We start from the raw sequence: 18,876 nt of genomic DNA, 5'->3' as shown, positions 1-18,876 counted from the left end.
TTCTGTGTCTCCCTCTCTCTCTGCCCCTCCCCCGCTCATGCTCTGTCTCTCTGTCTCAAAAATAAATAAACGTTAAAAAACTTTTTTTAAAAAGGACATGAGAGGCCCTGAATTTCTTAAAAAGGACATGAGAGGCACCCTGAAGAAAAGGTGCCTGCCATGTCTATGTCTAAACAGCAAGTCCTAATTCCATCTGTGAATTCACAAAGAGTTAGTCTTTTTCCAAATAGATGTATGCATGCCATCAAAATGCTGGGTTTCCTGACATCTCTGGTAATGATTTCAGATACTCTAGTCTTGAAATTGGAATCCTGGGGCCGTCTCCTCCATAGGAGCCTTTTGATTTATAATGCATCTTGGATCTCATTTCCACAGTAATCCACAGCGAATTACCAGAGACTCCATCTGCTTGGACCACCAAAGGGAGCCCTTGTGCCAGGAGCACAGAGTCTCCAGCCACACCTCTGCAGAAAGTAATAAATATGTTGGTGGGGGGTTTGCTTCCTTTGAGGCTGTGCCAGGCCATCCTAATATGAATATCTGTGGCCATCACCTGGCTACTAGCCAGCCTGTGCTCCGTGCATCCTCCAGTTCACAGTCTGTGCTCACCGATGTGCCAGAGACGGGATCTATTTGTAAAGGCTGGGCATCTGGGTTGCGGCCAACTCACCATTCCAGTGGGCAGGTGGTCTTCATCATTTGCCTGTTTGTTGGACCTTGCATACAAGACCCAGAATTGGCTACCTTTGCTTGCTCAGTGAGAGACACCTGCCTATGAACTGATAAAGCCCAGTGCAGGTAGGCATTCGGGCCATTCTGAACCAGAAATAAGATAAAGATAGATAGATAATAGATAGATAGATAGATGATAGATAGGTGATAGATGATAGAGCTCACCAAAAATTTGCCAACATGCTGCCCTCCTCTTTGGGTCCTTATGAATGAGCCCCAGTACTTCCCTTCCTCATCTGCTTCCTTCCCCTGCCTCAGTCCTTCCTGATGCCCACAAGCAGCTGAGAGCAGGCAGCATTTGAGCAACCTACCCTGCCAGTTCTAGAATCCAGATGTGTCCAGATGTGCCTAGAATCACCCTGGCCAGTGAATAGCCAGTTCTAGAATCCAGATGTGTCCTTGCGGGTCCGGCGCTCTTGAGGCTCGTCCTGACTCTGTACCGCCAGCTTTCCTGGGATCCTGAGCCCCTCACACTGTCCCAGCCTCAGCTGTTCTCCGCTCCTTTGTGCCTGTAGCTCCAGGACTGGCTTCTGTTTTGGTGCTTGCATCCTGCCTGCCCTTCCCAGCTCTTCCCCTCGAGGCTGGGCCCTACAGTCCTGCTCGCTGACTGTCCCATGCCTGAGATGCCCTCATCCTGCAGGGTGTGGATGACACCTATCTGGCGAGCTCAAGACTCACCCTGCCTGGTGGCCCTGTTGCTGCACCCAGACCCCCTACTGAGGGCCCTGTCTTACTGTGCTACAGCTGCTATAACAAAATACCATGGACTGGGCAGCTTACACAACGGACACTTATTCCTTACAGTTCTGGAGTCTGGAAGTCTGAGATCAGGGCACCGGCACGGTAGGCTTCTGGTGAGGACTCTCTTCCTGGCCTGCAGGTGGCGTTCCTGCTGTGTCCTTATATGGTCTCTTTCTCTCCTTCTGAGGACTTTAAGCACATCATGAAGTCCCCACCCTCATGAACCTCACCTAAACCTAATCACCTCCCAACGCCCCCAACGCCATATGCCATCGCGTTGAGGTTTAGGGCTTCCACGTGAATTCTGGGGGAGACACAAACATTCCATCCACAGTAGCCCGTATTCTCTTCTCTTGTTAAACCTCCTAGTGACCATTCCTCAGTCACCACCAAGCAGCCTATTTGTGCTTTCCTCCACTTCAGTGACACCTCACTCCTGCCTAGATCTCTTCCTTGACACCAAAGGAAGCGACCCAGCCATGGATACCTGTATTCGTGTCCTGTGGCCACCTGACAAAGTGCCGCACTTTCTCACAGTTCCGGCGGCTACAGGGACCAAATTAAGGTGCCAGTACGGCTAGTCTCTTCTGTAGACTCTGAGGGAGAATCCATTTCATGCACCTCTCCAAACTTCCGGTGGCTGCTGACAGCCATCGGTGTTCTTACTCCTGGGGCTGCATTATTCCAATGTATACCTCCATCTTTACATGGCCTTTTCCTCCTTGTGTCTACGAATGTCCTCTTATCTTTATAAGGATTCCAGTCACTGGGTTAAGAGCCCACCCTAACCCAGTAAGACCTCATCTTAACCAATTACATCTTCCGATAATGTCCAAATGAGGTGACATTCTGAGGCTCCAGGTAAACATAAATTTTGAGAGGACACTATTCAACCCACTATGACACTCCAATTTTTAAGTTATGCTAAAAAAACAAAAACTACCCAAAAGAGTTATTTTGTTCTTAATCCTGCCTGTGGCTTGCACACTCAATTCCTTGAACAAGTGCCTAGGGTATGTAAATAGGTAAGGTGCCTGCCCTCCTGAGGCTCTCAGAATAATGAAAGAGGTTGATGAGTGTCACTGTGTTTTATGGTGATGATTAGTATAGTAGAGATAAAAGCAGCAAACTTTATCCAACTGGGAGTAGAAAAGGCTCTGGGAGGGCTTCTTAGAAGAGGTGTGAATTGAATGATGATTAAGACAATAGTTATGGAAAGACAAGGCATTCTAAGAGGGACCAGTTTGACCACAATTCTTGAGGCAATCCTTTCAAGATCTCTTATAGGACCTTACAGTTTTCCCACAGAAGTAAACTTAGGTCGCCTGGTGTTCTGGGTTGGGGTTGCCAAGAAGTTCCTCCATCTATCTCTAAGTGATTGGCCCCTAGCAGATGGCCCCATTGAACGAGAGCCATGCAGAGCCCTTTGGAAGACCAAGCATTGTTTCCTGGACCATCCCTCTCTTTGCAACCTCACATCCACAGCCAGTCACCAATGTGAGGGCGTTTATTTGACCAACCTACATGGCTGTCTTCAGTGTTGGCACAAACCTTCACTGATTGCTTTGATATGGAGAAGACTGGAAAACCACAGGGCCTCCTTTGCACAGAGGGAGCTCATCATCAGAGGTGACATTGCAGAATTTCTGTTAAGGCTGGCAGTAGCACCACGCCTTCTCCTCTCCCCTCAGGCACCAAACCACACCCCAACACTTGTTTTCTCATTATGGTTGACCTCATTCATTGGCACAACATCTGCACTTATGTATGGCTGGTGACTCCCATATCTGCACTTCCAGCTCTCTCTTGGTGGGCCCCAATTCCAACAGCCTTCTGGGCATCTCTGCCTGGAGGTCCCTCAGAAACCTCAAACAGTATGAGCTGAAGCTGCTCTCCTCAACAGTCACGATGTAAATCTGCCCTGTCGTGGTCACTTCTCACTGCGCAACTGCTTGGAAGAGTAGATTACATACGCTTGTCCTCAACATTATTCTCTGTACCCCCAAGAGGGTAACAGAAACTCATTCTCTATACCCATGCATCTCCTGGTCATTGGGGTGTTAAAGGACACTGTTATGGACTGAATTAGCCCCCTGTCGCGGATTCATATGTCAAAGTCCTAACCTCCGATGTGACTGTATTTGGAGATAGGTCTTTTAAGGAGGTAATTAAGGTTAAATGAGGTCATAAGGGTGGGGTCCAAATCTAATAGGACAGGTGTCCCTCTAAGAAGAGGAAGAGACACCAGGGATGTGCACACAGCGAACAGACCACACGTGGATGCAACTAGAAAGCAGACATTTGCAAGCCAAAGAAAGAGGTCTCGGTAGAAACCAACCTTTCTGGCACCTTGATCTTAGAGTTCCAGCCTCCAGAGCTGGAACATAAATGTCTTGTCTAAGCCACCAGGCCTCAGTATTCTATTATGGCAGCCTGAGCTAACCGAGACAGACCTGCCTGGGATTTGTCTGTTCTGGGTTGCCATGGGGCCCCAGAAAATGGACAGTTGTTAGTTTTCTCCAGGACCAGCTATATAATTCACAGGGCCCAGTGCACAATGAAAATGTAGGGTTCCCTGTTCCAGAAGCAGGAAAAAAAAAGCTGTTTTTCTTTTCTTTTCTTTTTCCTTTTCTTTTCTTTTTTTTTGTGTGTGTGTGTGTGTGTGTGAGAGAGAGAGGGCAGCAGAGAGAGAGGAAGAGAGAGAATCCCATGAGGGGGAGAGAGAAAGAGAGAGAGAGACAGAAGCAGGGCTCATCCGAGGTGGGGCTTGAGTTCACCTGATGTGGGACTCAAACTGATGAACCGTGAGATTGTGACCTGAGCAAAGTCTGATGCTTAACCAACTGAGCCACCCAGGCACCCAAAGCTGTTTCTTTTCTTCTATTACCTCTTGACCTGTCATGCTGGTTTTTATTTGCTGTTTACAATAACGATACCAGGCACAAGGATGCTCCAGCATGAGTGCAGACCCTTCTGGAACTGACTGGATCCTGATGTCCCTGTTGGGGCAGGGGCCCCTGGGTGGGGGTAGGAGACTTCGTCCCAGGCTGGCGGGAGGTGGGCATGCACATAGACCGAGGTGCCAATGTCCTATCAGACTTCACTTACAGAGACTCAAAGAAAACTCATCAAAAGTTCAAAATGGTTACTGCAGAGCATAAAGCCCCAGTACAGTCCCCCTCTGAGCCTGGAGCCCTGTGGGACTGCACGGGGAACATGCCCTGAGGCTGTCCCTGGTTCCCTCCTGTGTCTTGGAGCCAGGAGAACCCTAACAAAGGTGTGCATCACTTTAAATCATAAAGCTCTGGTGAAAACCTAATTGTTACACATTCTGGAGGAATATTAGGTTCCACTTTTTTTTTAAGTTTATTTGTTTATTTTGAGAGAGAGAATGAGCAAGAAAGTGCACATGTATGAGCAGGGCAGGGGCAGAAAATCCCAAGCAGGCTCCACACTGTCAGAGCAGAGCCCAATGCAGGGCTTGAGCCCATGAACCATGAGATCATAATGTGAAACCAGTCAGATGCTTAACCAAGTGAGCCACCCACGCACCCCTAGTCTCCACTTTTAAATTCATTTTCTGTTAAAGTCCCATGTATCCAGAGCTCAGCAAATTCAAGCCAGCTCTGCAGACCCCCTGAAAGAAGACCCCCCTCTTTCTCGTGGTGCTTCTATCAACAAGCTCACTTTGTAGTTTTGTTTCAGCCCCATCCATTCCCACACTGTGCCCTTAACACGATCTATGACTTCTGATACCCGCCCGCCTCCCTTCTTCCCGTGTCCCTGGCCTACATGAAGACAAGGCAGTACCACGGCGTGGGGCAATGAAAGAAGTGTGGACTCCTGGAGCAGGGTGGCCGTGAGCTGGTTCCTTAATCTCTCTAGTGCTGCTATTTTCTCCTACAAAATGGTGATACCGTGTGCCTGCAGGCTTGGGAGGATCACCAGGGGAACTGCATGGCATCTGGCAGTGTTCTAGTGCCTGCCCCTCCCTGGCCCCGTGGGTCGCCCTCCCCCCAGTGGCTCAGATGCCACGTCACTTCCTGCCCTCCCAGCTCCTGACTAGTCCTCCTGCCCCGTGGGCTGGAGTAGAGCCAGTGCACTCCAACAGTGCTCCCCTGCCAAGACAGGGGACAGGTGCTCTATGCCGTTTTGTGCAAGGGAGGAAACGTGGTAGAGCCCGCGGGACCCTCAGAGCCTGAGCAGCCACAGCCTGCTATCATGCTCTGCCACCTTCGTGAGCTTCTTCGTCTAAAATGGGCCTAATAATTCCTACTCCACAAGGTTGTTGGGAAGAGCGAATGAAGCAACTTCCGGTAAGAGAGGAGAATGGAGTTTGGCACACAGCAGGTGCTTAGTCAATGTCACCTCCCGCCCTCCTTCCCCCTAATAGAACTTGGAGTTCAGCTAGTGACTGACTATCCCAGCAGCAGGTTTTGAGGACGATGTGCTGGATTAGGGGACACAGGACCCCAATTCTTCCTTACTTGGTACTTCTGGCAATCTCTTGATGCTTGTTTTCATCCTTAGATTAGCTTATAAGTACTTGCCCTGCCTACCTCCCCGGGTTAGTTATGTTGAAAATTAAGAGGTAATGGGTGCAAACTTTTATACAAAGATAAAGGGTCATTGACACCACCGCCCAAGGTTTCAGCCAGGTCACACCAAACAGAATGCTTAGCTTTCTTCCTCCCTGACCACACGAGGACCTTCTGGCTTGCAGGCATCGCAGGTATGCCAGATGCATTTGGGGAAGACAGCCTCTGTGGTCAGTCACATCTGGAGCACCTCCACCGAACTAGCACGTGATGGCTTTTTTTTTTCAATTAAGATAAAAGACAACTGTGGAACAGAGGGCTGACTCGGGGCTGGGGAGTGGGTGGGGAGGCAATGTTCACTTGCTGTGCTGGCAAGAAGGCTGCAGGAGGTGTGTGTGTGCAAGCCTCGTAGCCCAGGACATGGCCTAAGGCAGACGTTAATGCACTCATCATGTATTATTAACAGTATTACATGCATTAACACGTTAATTAGGAGTCAGCCCTCAGTACTGAATCAGAATCCAAGTTTGAATGTCTACATGATTCCTGCCGAGCAGCCTGACTCCAGCCTGAGTTTATGATGGGGAACTCACTATCTTCAAAAGCTTATTCCATGTTTGTATGTCGATGTTTAAAAAAAAAAAATTGTTCAGTGCTCTCCATCCTTTTAACAATACCACGGAACGGTCAAGAGCCGGGAGCTCTGGAACCAAACTGCCCAGGGCCCAAAGTCAGTCTCCTCCCTCTATTGGCTGTGTGACCTTGTGAGTTACCTAACCTCTCTCTGCGTCAGGTTCCTCGTTTGGAATCTGAGGATAATCGTAATATTTATCTCATAGGGTAGTTACGTGATGGAGTGTATTAATGTGACGGGCACTTAGAATAGTGCAGACACATAGTAAGTTCTCGGGAAATGCCAGTTATTATTGTTACTCTATGATTTCTTGTCTCCTTTGTGAAAGTATAAAAGTTGAAGAATAATGAAAGCACATTAAAAGAAAGTACGCCAGGCAGAGAGATAAATGAACTGTTTGCATAAACATGAATTAAGAGAGTCACACTCAAGGAAGAATTGTTCCCTGTTGAGAACAGCAAACATCTGGAAGGAATTAAATGGGGGAAGAGGGTGGGTGGTGGTGGTGGTGTGGGCTGAGAACACACTGTGACTGTTGGAAGGAGATAATTCATTTTTGGGGTGGGTAAGTGATCCCGAAAAAGGGAGGCTGCTCCAGGCTTCTACAGTATGATTTGGTGCCCGGAGAGGATGTACCCCTCCAAATAATTTCTGTTCTAAGTAGCCTGGGTACCTAAAATGTCTAAATCATTCCTTTGAGCTAATGCATTCCCTTGAAAAGGCCACCTCTAAAATGCACATATACTAACACAAAAAATAACAAGGTGCTATTTTACATCTGTGAAATTAACAATATGAAGATCCGTGAACACCCCGTTGCACTGAGTATCTGGCACTGAGTATCTGGTACATTTAAAAATCTATAATGTGCCTGTAAATACACACAACTTTGGGGGAAGTGATTTGGCCAGAGTGTTTTAGAATCACAAAAATGTTTATACCTTTCGATCTACTAATCCAACTTCTGGGAATTTGTTGTTAGGAAAACTTTCAAAACAAGGAGAGACCTTTCAGCATTTGTTTTGCTATGATTGAAAACAATTCTTAATGGTAAGAGAATGGGTAAATTACCACACATCCCCTTGCTGGGCTCTACGGGGCCACCAAAATTATAAAAGACAGACAGAAGGATGGGAAGATGTTTATGAAATAATCATATTAAGGGGAAAAAAACCAACTCAGAAGTCAAATTGTAAAGATTGGGGATGCTTAGGAAAGAAGCAAGAGAAAGAAAACCAGTGTGCTTTGTTGGAGGCTGTGGGAACGTGGAAGAATTTTTTTCTCTCTTTTATTTGGGTGTCTGTTTATACTGGTTGTGCAATGAACAATAAGAAAAGACCAAATGAACTCTCAGGGATGGGGTAGCTGACTGTCAACCACACCACATGGGCAAGTTTCAGCCCAGTTTTCTGGACAGAGAGAAGGGCCCTAGGGCTGGCACGTTCTGAGAGGAGGGCTGATGGGCAAGGCCAGGGCCCTCCGAGGGCACAGGGCACCCATCAGGCACATGTGTCACCTGCAGAGGGAAGGAGTCACCGGGGAGCCGGCAGAGGGTAGGAGTGTTCTGTTGCTGCTTCTGGCCCACCTGAAACTCAAAGCAAGTAGGTTGCGCTGTTCCCCTCAGTCACTCACAATTCAGGTTTCAAACCAGAATTTGCAGAGCTCAGAGTGTTCTTACTACATCTGATAAGCTGCAGTGTCTCTCTGAACTCCAGGGGCATCATGGGCAGGGACTGACACTAAATTACCAGGCTTTCTGTTTTCCAGTCACCCTGTGTCTAATACTTGCCAACCAATCTGGGTCGAATATGGGACACACACTGGCTTTAAAATCAAAGCCTGGCCTATGATGATTTCTTAGGCAGACAATTCCTGTGGTTGTGACTGGGTCATGAATTCATTTCCCCAGAGCCTCAACTTGTATTGACAACTCTGTAGCTCAGCTTCCAGAGCACGGAGCAGTGACATGAACCATTGGACCAGGAGGCAGAATGCATGCCTTTGGGCAGTTCACTTATACTCTCCTGGCCTCAGTCTTTCCATCCGTAAATTGGGGAGGTTTTTCACCAAAGACTGCATAGACCCAAATCCAATGACCAAAATCCACAAAGCCCAGATGAGGCTAAACAGGGCCCGGTTTGGGCCACATGAGAGGTCTCATGCCCAGAATGAAGGAGACGATCCTTCTACCATAATTTGTCCAGTCTGTCCACACCTTGGAAAAGCACACTTAGATAAAGCACCACCCCTAAGGGGATGTTGACACCCTGGAGTGTGTGCAGAGGAGGGCAGCCAGGATATATGGAGGGAGGCTTAGAACCTAGTCGTGAGAGAACAGATGAACGTAATACAGATTTCAAACCAGAAGTTTTGAAATTCTGAAGAGCTGTCTTGTGGGAAAAAAAAATGTTTCACTAACTCTACATGACCCCAAAGGGCAGGACCAGTGGATCGAAACTACGGGAAGGCAGATTTGCAGTCTGAAGCGAATGCAGAACATTCCAACAGTTAGGAGTAACTGAAGGCAGAAAAATGGGTATAAGCAGAGGCTGGATGCCAACTCGGCATGTGATCTTCTTGGAGATTAAAGTTCTGGGTGAGGGAGACGTTGAGATGGGGACTCCAAGGCCCCACCTAGTGCTGTGGGTCTCTGAATCTAATCTGAAGTGACTAAGCCCCTCCAGAGTGGCCACCACAGATGCTGTGCGCCTCCAGAAGCATCACCGAAGGATGACTCAAACACGTGAACAACCTATCCGCCCCCTTCCCACCTGAGGTTCTGGGAGAGAGCTATCCTATCCCAAGTTATCTTTGTCTGAACAGGCTGCGGACAAAGTTCCTTGCTCTCCCCATTCCAAGATTTCCAAGGCAGAATTCCCTCTGTGCTTCATCTGCTCCCACCTCCTACCCTGTCCCACGCTAGTTTCCGTTTCTCTAGTGTGCAGAGCAGAGGTGGGCACAGCCATGGACAGTGCACAGCAGATAAGCAGCATCCCTCGACTTCTGGGGTGTGTGGGGAACCTGAGTCAGCAGAGTCCACAAGCCTCCGGGAGACACCAGATGCTAGACTGTAATTCTTAAGATGCACGGCCTTCCCCTTACTCTTGTGAAATAGCTGCTTATAGCCAAGAAAAGGGAGCCTTTCCAAAAGGAAAGGGTGAAAAGTCACTGAGGTAGGTTGTTTGCTTGAAGAGGGAAATAGAGGATTTGGGGGAAGGGTTTGGAGGAGGCAGAGAAGGGAGGGTATGAATAGAAAAGCATCTGTACCTGGGGCTCTTGGTGCAGCAGGGGAGCAGGGGTGGGGGATGGGAGCCTGGACTCAGGAGGCAGGGAAAGACAGTGTTGCCTAGAGCCTGGCTGAGTCCCCTGCTGGCGTGCTCCCTTCAAACAGTTCTGGGGCACACTTGTAGGGAAGCACCCAGCTTCTGGAGCAAGCAAGCCCAGAATTTCCTGGGTTGCAATTCTGGCTCCAGGACTTACTTGCTATTCTACTTTGGGGGGATTTTAACAGCTCTGACCCGAAAGGGGGATAATAATAGTACCAGCTTCCTAAAGTTGAGAGGATAACACTCAATATTTCGGGGCTAGCCACGTGAAGCTGCTGATATCTGGCCATTTTCGACATACAGAAATGACCATGTCACGTGGATCGACCTCACCCATATGGTGAGTTGAGTCCGACTGCTCTGCACCTTAGAATTATCTTGGGCTCTTTTAAAAATGCCAAATCCCAGGTCACGGCCCAGCACCAAGTGGATCACAATTTTTGTGGGCGGGACGCCTCACCAGGTGAATCTAATGGGCAGACCAGTTTGGGGGCCAGTGGCTTAGCACCGTGCGCGGGATCTACTGAGGCACTCCACCATAGCCACCCTCTGCTTTCCCTTCACTGAGGGCCTACTGGATGCTAGGCTCCGGCTGGGCCTGCCTCCCGGGACCCGGGACCCTCCCAGCGGAGCTCATATCTCCCCTCCCCCACCCCTCCTCTGCAGTGTCCAGGCCGCGGAGCTCCCCCGACGACCTGAAGGTGCTGACCCGGAACGTGAACCGGCTGAACGAGAGCTTCCGGGACTTGCAGCTGCGGCTGCTGCACGCTCCGCTGCAGGCGGACCTGACCGAGCAGGTGTGGAAGGTGCAGGACGCGCTGCAGAACCAGTCAGACTCGCTGCTGGCGCTGGCGGGCGCGGTGCAGCGGCTGGAGGGCGCGCTGTGGGGGCTGCAGGCGCAGGCGGCGCAGACCGAGCAGGCGGTGGCCCTGCTGCGGGACCGCACCGGGCAGCAGAGCGACGCGGCGCAGCTGGAGCTCTACCAGCTGCAGGTGGAGAGCAACCGCAGCCAGCTGCTGCTGCGGCGCCACGCGGGCCTGCTGGACGGGCTGGCGCACAGGGTGGGCGTCCTGGGCGAGGAGCTGGCCGACGTGGGCGGCGCGCTGCGCGGCCTCAACCGCAGCCTGTCCTACGACGTGGCCCTGCACAGCACGCGGCTGCAGGACCTGCAGGTGCTCGTCAGCAACGCCAGCGAGGACACGCGCCGCATGCGGCTGGTGCACATGGGCATGGCGCTGCAGCTCAAGCAGGAGCTGGCCGTGCTCAACACCGTCACCGAGGACCTGCGTCTCAAAGACTGGGAGCACTCCATCGCGCTCAGGAACATCTCCCTCGCCAAAGGTACCTGCCTGGCCCGCTGGAGCCCCAGCCCGTTGGCGGGCAGGCTTTCCTCCTGCGCACCCCTCCTCCAGGGCTCGGGAGTCCCCCTCCCTCCCCGAATCCACTCGCCACGGAGAGGCTAGGCCCCTTTATTAAATCTTGCCCTCTAGGACCCTGGAGCTTTTACGCCCACAATTTCCTGGCTTAGGTCGGTCTCTCCCCTGGGTAACCCTAACCCCCCTCCCACCTCCCAGAGAGCACGCACAGTGTCCACACCCTTGGGCAGCAGAATGGCCAAGGGTTGCTAATGGAGGACTGGGTCGCCAGAGCTTGGATGTGCCGGGGGGAGCCTCCAAGGGTTTCCCGCAGGGGGTGAGGCAGCAGGCTCAGGCCAGGAACAGGCGCCTCCAGGGTCGTGGTGTTCCAGTGGGACAAGGAATTGGCAAACCCCACATTTGAACTCGGCCTTCCAGGCTGTTACGTATATTCATCCAGGCAGAAGAACACGTCGAACAATGTGTTAGCTTCATTTAGAACTCTTCAATATAATGGCAAAAATGTGTGGGCCCCCATTGGTACTCTTGCCCCAGCCCACAAACTCTAGAACCTTTAGAGTCAGCCTTCCTCTCTTCGAAGCACCCCTAACTGCCCCCTACCCACCTCACCCCTTCTCCTTCCTGCTGCTGTCTGCCCTGCACGTACATCACTGTCAGAGGCGCCTTTCATGAAATGCACTTTTCCCACATCATCTGCCCCCCACCCGGACTCAGGACTCTCCTGTGGCTCCCCGGGTTCTGCCAGATTCAGTACATACTCTTAGCCTGACAGTAGGCAATAATAATACCACGCCGAAGACCAAGTCTGTCAGGTACCACGGAAGCATGCCTCCTATGACGTCTTTTATTTTTAAATTTTTATTGAAGTATCGTTGACACACAATGGTACGTTAGTTTCAGGTGTTCAACGTAGTGATGAGACAACTCCGTACCCTAGGCTGTGTTCGCCGCAAGTGTAGTTACCATCATATAATGTCTTTGAAAAACAACAGTACACTGAGATTCAGGAACCTGCTTACTACTGTCTCTCGCTAGGAGGTGATGGAGGCGGGATTTGGACCCATGCTTTTCTGATCCCAGAGCTGCTGTGCTTTCTATCACACAACTGACCCCAGCTGTCTTCCCGGCCTTCTCCTCTGCCTGTTCCCTTATACCAGAGGTTACAAACAGAACTGTCTGTAGGGGCAAGCTCAGCAGTGCCAACGAGTGATGTGACCTTGGTGGCAAGTAGTTGGGGCTATGATAGGTCCACCGGATTTGGGCCAGGCTGGAATGTGGGCCTGGCTTTGACAAAGTCTTCCCATTTTACATAAGAAACCAGAAACGTGGAATGTTCTAGAAATGTTTAACTGTCTAACTCTGTGGGCCACATACGGTCCATAAGCAGCCAGTTTGTACCCCATGCCCTGTGGGAAGCATCCCATCCAGCGGGACGCGTCTTGTCACTGCCCCAGAGACACGGCCCACGCTTCCCACCTCCTTAGCTATTCCTTCTACGGCAGTGCCTCCTTCCTCCTCTTCCTCCTCGTCACCCAGATCCCCCTGATCCTCCATATCTCACTCAAGCCCGCCTCTTCCAAGAACGCCACTGGCCCCTCTAGCTCACTGAAGTCTCCTCCCCTGAGCTTCTCCATTTAGCAGAGCAGAAAGTGGTGACGATGGAGCCTTCCATTTGCATGGTACCTTCCAGTCCACAGAGGGTTTTGAGGTGCATTATTTTGCTTTAAAGTGGGTCCCAAGACCAACTGTGAGGTTGGTTGAAGGCAGCCTTTATTATTTAGTGCAGGGTAGGATTCCTGCAGGCAAACAACTGAGGCTCCCAGAGGAAATGCCTGATTTACACAAGGCCACACAGCTGGTAATGATCTGACCCAGGACGTTTTGTTTTCAAACCATTTTAATAAGGTACAATTTACATGCTGCAGCGTTCACCCACTTAAGTGTATAATTCAGTGATCGGGCCAGGATGTTTAACCCGCTGCCCAGTGCTCACCACACTGCGCTACACCCCAGCCCCTGCCTCTGTGCCCCCCTGCACCCCCCCCCCCCAGCACCTCACAGTGCAATGCACATGAACTCTGTGAATGTTTGCAAAGCGACTGTTAGATCTTGAACCTGGACAGTCAGAGTGTTGGTTTTCTTGTCCTGGGTCACTCAGGCTTTCACTTCCCAGAAACCAAAGGAGGGCAGGAGGTAGAATTTATTCTTCCAAATCCACACCCCTGGGATTTTAGTTTTTCCCCTCTTCTCTTTTCCTTGGCCTTCTCTGCCCATAGCCACCTGTCAGGTACTTTCTAACAATAGCAGCTGTACTGAATTATGACCTACTATGAGCCAAACGTGGTGTCGACACTCATTCTCTAAATAGACATTAAAGACTGCTAATCCTCACATCCTGCAAAAGGGTATGATTGTCCCTATTTCATGGATGAGAAAGTTGAATAACTTTCCCACTCTTTCTTATGCAATTGGCAAGTAGCAAAGTCCAGGTCTGAATGGGGATCTTTCTGGTTCAGAAATCATGTTCTTGTCACTGACCATCCTGCTCTCTAGGGAGGAAAGATCCCAGCTCTGAGCAAAAAGGGAGAAGAGAGTTGTCCCTTGGACTCCATCTGGGGGTGTTTGGGGGGAGTCCCTCCCCGTCCCTCCCCCCTTCCTCCCTCTTGCAGTCAGTAGACACCACCATGCTTCCTGCTGGCGCATCCTCCTGGGCCTCTTCCAGCATTTCACATCCTGGTTCTTCAATGTGCAAGCCTACTCTCCTTGGCTTGAACCGGAGCGGCTGTGGGGCATTCATTTGTGAAGGTTCTTCCAGTGGAATCCTCCAAGTAGTCTTTCTTTGGTTCTTAAACTAAGATTCACACTCTGTTCCCTGGAACCGAAAGTTTCATCTCAGTCCTGCCCAGCCTGCCTTCTAGTCCTCAAACTTTGCCTTCTCGATGGGCTGCTGGCTCCTCAGAGACGAACACCACTCAGTCCCTCTGGCTCCCAGGATCACCACCGCATCCAGTATCTCCCTTTTCCATTTCCCTCTCTTGTGGTTGCCAGGGACCCAACTGGCATGATTAGAGAAGATTCTGTGTGGCATATCTGATGTAATCACCATTCAACTTTAAAGGTTTTTTTTTTTTAAGTTTATTCATTTTAGAGAGAAGAGAGTGAGTGTGGGAGGGGCAGAGAGAGGAGGGAGACACAGAATCCGTAGCAGGCTCCAGGCTCTGAACTCTCAGCTCAGCTCTCAGCTCTGAGCCTGATGTGGGGCTCGAACTCACTGACTGCAAGATCATGACGTGAGCCGAAGTCAGACGCTTAACTGACTGAGCCACCCAGACGCCCCATCGCCATTTAACTTTAATGAGACAAAACTCTACCCTGGCTTTGGGATAAGAGGTGTTTTACTGGCTAAGCTTCTATGCATTTCCATACTGCTCTCTGGAATGGCCTTTCTGTCTTAAGTTTGTCCAGTTCCTCTCTTAGTCTTTAAACACACACACACACACACACACACACACACACAGTCACATTCACACACACACTCACACTCTCCCCCTCTTTGCCCTTTCCTGGTGCAAAATCTACAAATACTCAACTATGGGGGCGCCTGGGTGGCACAGTCGGTTAAGCGTCCGACTTCAGCCAGGTCACGATCTCGCAGTCCGTGAGTTCGAGCCCCGCGTCAGGCTCTGGGCTGATGGCTCGGAGCCTGGAGCCTGTTTCCGATGCTGTGTCTCCCTCTCTCTCTGCCCCTCCCCCGTTCATGCTCTGTTTCTCTCTGTCCCAAAAATAAATAAAAAACATTGAAAAAAAATTTAAAAAAAAAAACAAATACTCAACTATGTATATTTTTCAACTATGAGCTTATTTATGTTATTCTTGAGCTTGACCCCAAATGGTTTTCATTCTCTCACTTCGTTATACAGTTTTCTCTGAACTTTGTCTCCGGTTTGTCTTTTGTGTACATTCACAGCAGTGCTTTTTGTTTTCTGCTTTGGATTTTCAGTATTAATCATGTCTGTTGAAATCTGTCTGTGGTTTGCGAGAAGCAGAGAACTTAAATGATCAGAGAGAAAAGGCATACAGGAGTGAGGAGATAACCAGAGAGTGGGGGGCATCCCAGGAGGGGTAAATGTAACTAGTGAGGGGGGCATACAGGAGGGGGAAGATAACCAGAGAGGGCAAGTGTACCAGAAGCGGGGAGATAGCCAGAGAAGGGACATACCAGGAGGAGGAAAGGTAACCAGAGAGAGGCCATACCAGGAGGGAAAAAAATAACCAGAGAGGGGAGGCATACCAAGAGGGGGAAAGGTAACCAGTGAAGGGGCCATATAGGAGGGGGAAGATAACCAGAGAGGGGAGGTATACCAGGAGAAGGGAGAGAAACCAGCAAGGGTGGGGGGCCTCTACAGGGGTGCGAAGGGGTGAGCGAGGCAGGAAGGCAGGACTCTCCACCATATTCAGATGGCCTGTTTGCTAGATGGAAGGTTATAGAATTGCAGAATGTTACCCTAATAATGGGCTCTGTAATCATCTAGTCCACTCCTCTTGTTTTACAGTTGAGGACCTTGAGGCTCAGAGAGGGGAAATGACTTGCCCAAGTCAAATCCCAAGCGGGTGGCCCCAGCCAGGACTCGAAAATGCATCTCTCAGTTCATGAACACGAGTTGGCAGAGCAGATTTATCTGTGAGCCGCTTTTTAAACATGCTGTGTAGTAGGGAGTCCAGTTCCAGCAGTGTTATAAATGGACGACGTGATGCAGCGAGGCCATGGGTTCCGGGCTCCAGCTCTGGCTTCTCATGCATAGGGACGTGTTGGAGGTGACAAGGTCTCTGTGAGCAGGGTGATATGTAAATAGTGTTCCTGCTCTACCGAGGACTGGGAAGCACGGACTGTGTGGCGGCTCCCCGGGAGGGCTAGATGGCACTGTGTCCTGTCACCTTCCACGCCAGCCTCTCTGCCTGAAAGGGAGTGGAGAGCACGCACTTGCATCCGGCCTGGCCCGCCACCCCTTAGCCCATGACACTCAGACGAAGGCTGGCCTTACAGGCTGGGCCGGAGCCAGGGGCAGCACCTGCGCCTCTGGGCCAAGCCCCCCCAAGCCAGGAAACACGGCTAACAGTCCTTGCCCTGGGCACACAGTGAAGGAAGTGGGAGAGTGTGCAAAACTGTAAAGGTAATAGTGCTGAGAGCCCAGTGCCCACGTGACATCAGGGGGTGGGAGTGGGGCAATTAATTGGGGGACTCCACCTTGGTCAGCCGCCCTGGGATTAGCGTGGTGCAGGGGGTGGTGTTTATGGATTTGGGTGGCTGTCCTGCTGGCTTCAGGCCCACTTCATCAGCTGGAATGATAATTTGTTCTTGGCAGGGATCTGTCCAGATTCCAGCACATGCGGGTCCCCCACCCCATCACTCAAACCAGGATCCGGGAAGGGAGGACGGATTGCTTTTCCCTCTCTGTTGGCTGGTTCCCAGAGGAACCCTGGTGTTTCTCCCAAATGCTCAGTCACACATCCTTCGTTTGTTCTCGAGATGTTTCCAGCTGGCACAGCTCACGGGCAGCCCCCTTGGGGGCAGAACTGCCCTGGGGGCAGTGTGGGAGCACAGGACTGGACTGGTGGGCAGGCCCCAGGAGGGGACTCCAGACACAGGGCACAGGGCTAGAGGGTTCTCTCCCTCCTCCTCCTCCTCCTCCTCCCCCTCCCTGTCCCACCTGTAGGAGGTGGGCTGAAAGGGAAGCTGGTGCCCTGGACCAGAAGCAGAATGGAGGGGGCGCCGGAAGCGTTTTCACAATTGTGGAGAAATAGACCCCACTCCTCCTTGTCCCAGACTGCCTCCATGCTCTGGCCTGCTCTAGTGAGAGAAAGGATGAGCAAGTCACAGTATAAAGAGTCAAGAAGTTAAAAAGCTCAGCTGGGTACCACTAGGACCGGTGATAACCATAATGGCTTTTACAACGGCCTGGAAGTCGTTCATAGAATCTCTACGGTATGCCAGGTGCCCTGTGAGGTATAGGGCTGTAGAGAGCGGGGCTCCGGCCCTATAGACAGGCCTGTCCTCCTTGGGGACCACAGTGCAAGATGAGTGACAGGGTCCAGTGAGTGGGCACAAGGTGGCCTGCCCAGGTTCAGGGGTGCTTCCATGAGGAGTTTGTGCACAGTGATGTGTGAGGGGCCTTCCAGCTCTGAGATTTGGGGGCTCTTCCCTCGTGCCCTGAGAGATCAGAAGGGTGTGCTTGGAGGTGAGCTCCAGGCCTGAGAGGGACAGGACTCCTAGAAAGGGAAAGATTTGGTGGATGTCTGGGGACACATGAGAATGGTTTTGCAGAGGTGAAAGAGAGCTCGCATCTGGAAGCATCAGGCTGTGAGTTTGCAGAAGGGGTCAGGTGGTGAATGATCTGTAGGGGTCTCTAGGAGAGGGGCTGTGGCCCCTTGTGCTTTGAGCACAGAGGTTGTGAGTTCACTGGATTCTGACAAGATCAATGGGACAGCACAACAGGTTTTAGCCCTCAGACAAGGAGGTCTTTACAAGGTTGGGTGTGAGACCCTGATGAGGGTGGTGGCAATGAGGAAGGAGGTAGAGAATGACATGGGATTCACCTTGATGACGAGCCTTGATGAGCAAGGGGGTTATGGGGAGCAGGGAAAAGAGAGGAGTCAAAGCAGGCTCAATTTTTGGCCTGGATTCCAGAGAAAATGATAAAATGTCAGAGCCCAAGTGTGCATTATCCACGGGGCAGCAGTGATTTGAAGAAGCACTTGGTCGTTGGAGCTCCAGGAAGCCTGGCCCCATGAGACTCAACCACTGACCACAGTTTAGGTCCTTCTGAGTCTGTGGGACCAGTTCCACCTAAGGGCGTGACCAAGGCTTGAAAATCAGTGCCCATCTTTACGGTCCATTCCAACTTCCTCCCAGTTCATCTCTAGTAAAGGGCCTTACTAACCACTTATCTGTGTCTTAAAAAACTACACCTGTGTGTAGGATGTCTTCGGCCCTCTCCCTGAATGGGCCAGCCAAGCGTGGCAAGGTGATTTTGGGTGCAGCTCAGAATGACTATGCGAGGTGATCTTGGAATTGTTCTGATGAAGCATTGTGAAAGTGGGGATACAGATGATGAGGATGGCCTTGCCACTCAAAGGTTACCAAGCCCCTTTATAGCCTGTGTGTCATGTCATCTGCTTACTCCTCACTACAAATGTCTGGGGAAGGAACTTTAACTTAGATTTTCCAGGACCAGGATCTGAACTTAAGACACTCCATGTCCGTACTCAACCCTTACCTTCCAAATGATCGCTGCCACCCTGATGCCCTACCGTCCCGGATCATTCCCTGGGCAGCATCCTTCTTTGGTGAGAATTACTCTTGGGAAGATCCACGCGTTGAGTCACACCCTCAGCAGAGCAAATAGAGCAAATTGTGGAGTGTTCAACCCGTTGCATCCTTGACCTGATCAGTTCCAGGCGCACTGTGTTCCAGCTGGGGAGGGTAGGAGGGCACAGAAGAGTGTACTGGGGGCAGGGGGGAGGGGGTCTCG

General features: G+C 50.9%; 1 protein-coding gene across 2 annotated transcripts in view; it reads left to right on the top strand.

The window, feature by feature from the left end:
* Positions 1 to 18,876, top strand: part of SCARA5 (scavenger receptor class A member 5) — a 126,812-nt gene that overhangs the window by 63,950 nt on the left and 43,986 nt on the right. For both annotated transcript variants that reach the window (XM_040465110.1, XM_040465180.1), the window contains exon 4: positions 10,638 to 11,312. In XM_040465110.1, the coding sequence (XP_040321044.1) occupies positions 10,638 to 11,312 (675 nt within the window). The remainder of the gene's footprint in view (positions 1 to 10,637; positions 11,313 to 18,876) is intronic.

This window comes from Herpailurus yagouaroundi, unplaced genomic scaffold (assembly GCF_014898765.1).
Source record: "Herpailurus yagouaroundi ecotype Mexico unplaced genomic scaffold, PumYag 28, whole genome shotgun sequence".
Lineage (NCBI taxonomy): Eukaryota > Metazoa > Chordata > Mammalia > Carnivora > Felidae > Herpailurus > Herpailurus yagouaroundi.
This window is presented reverse-complemented; position numbering and strand designations above follow the sequence as displayed.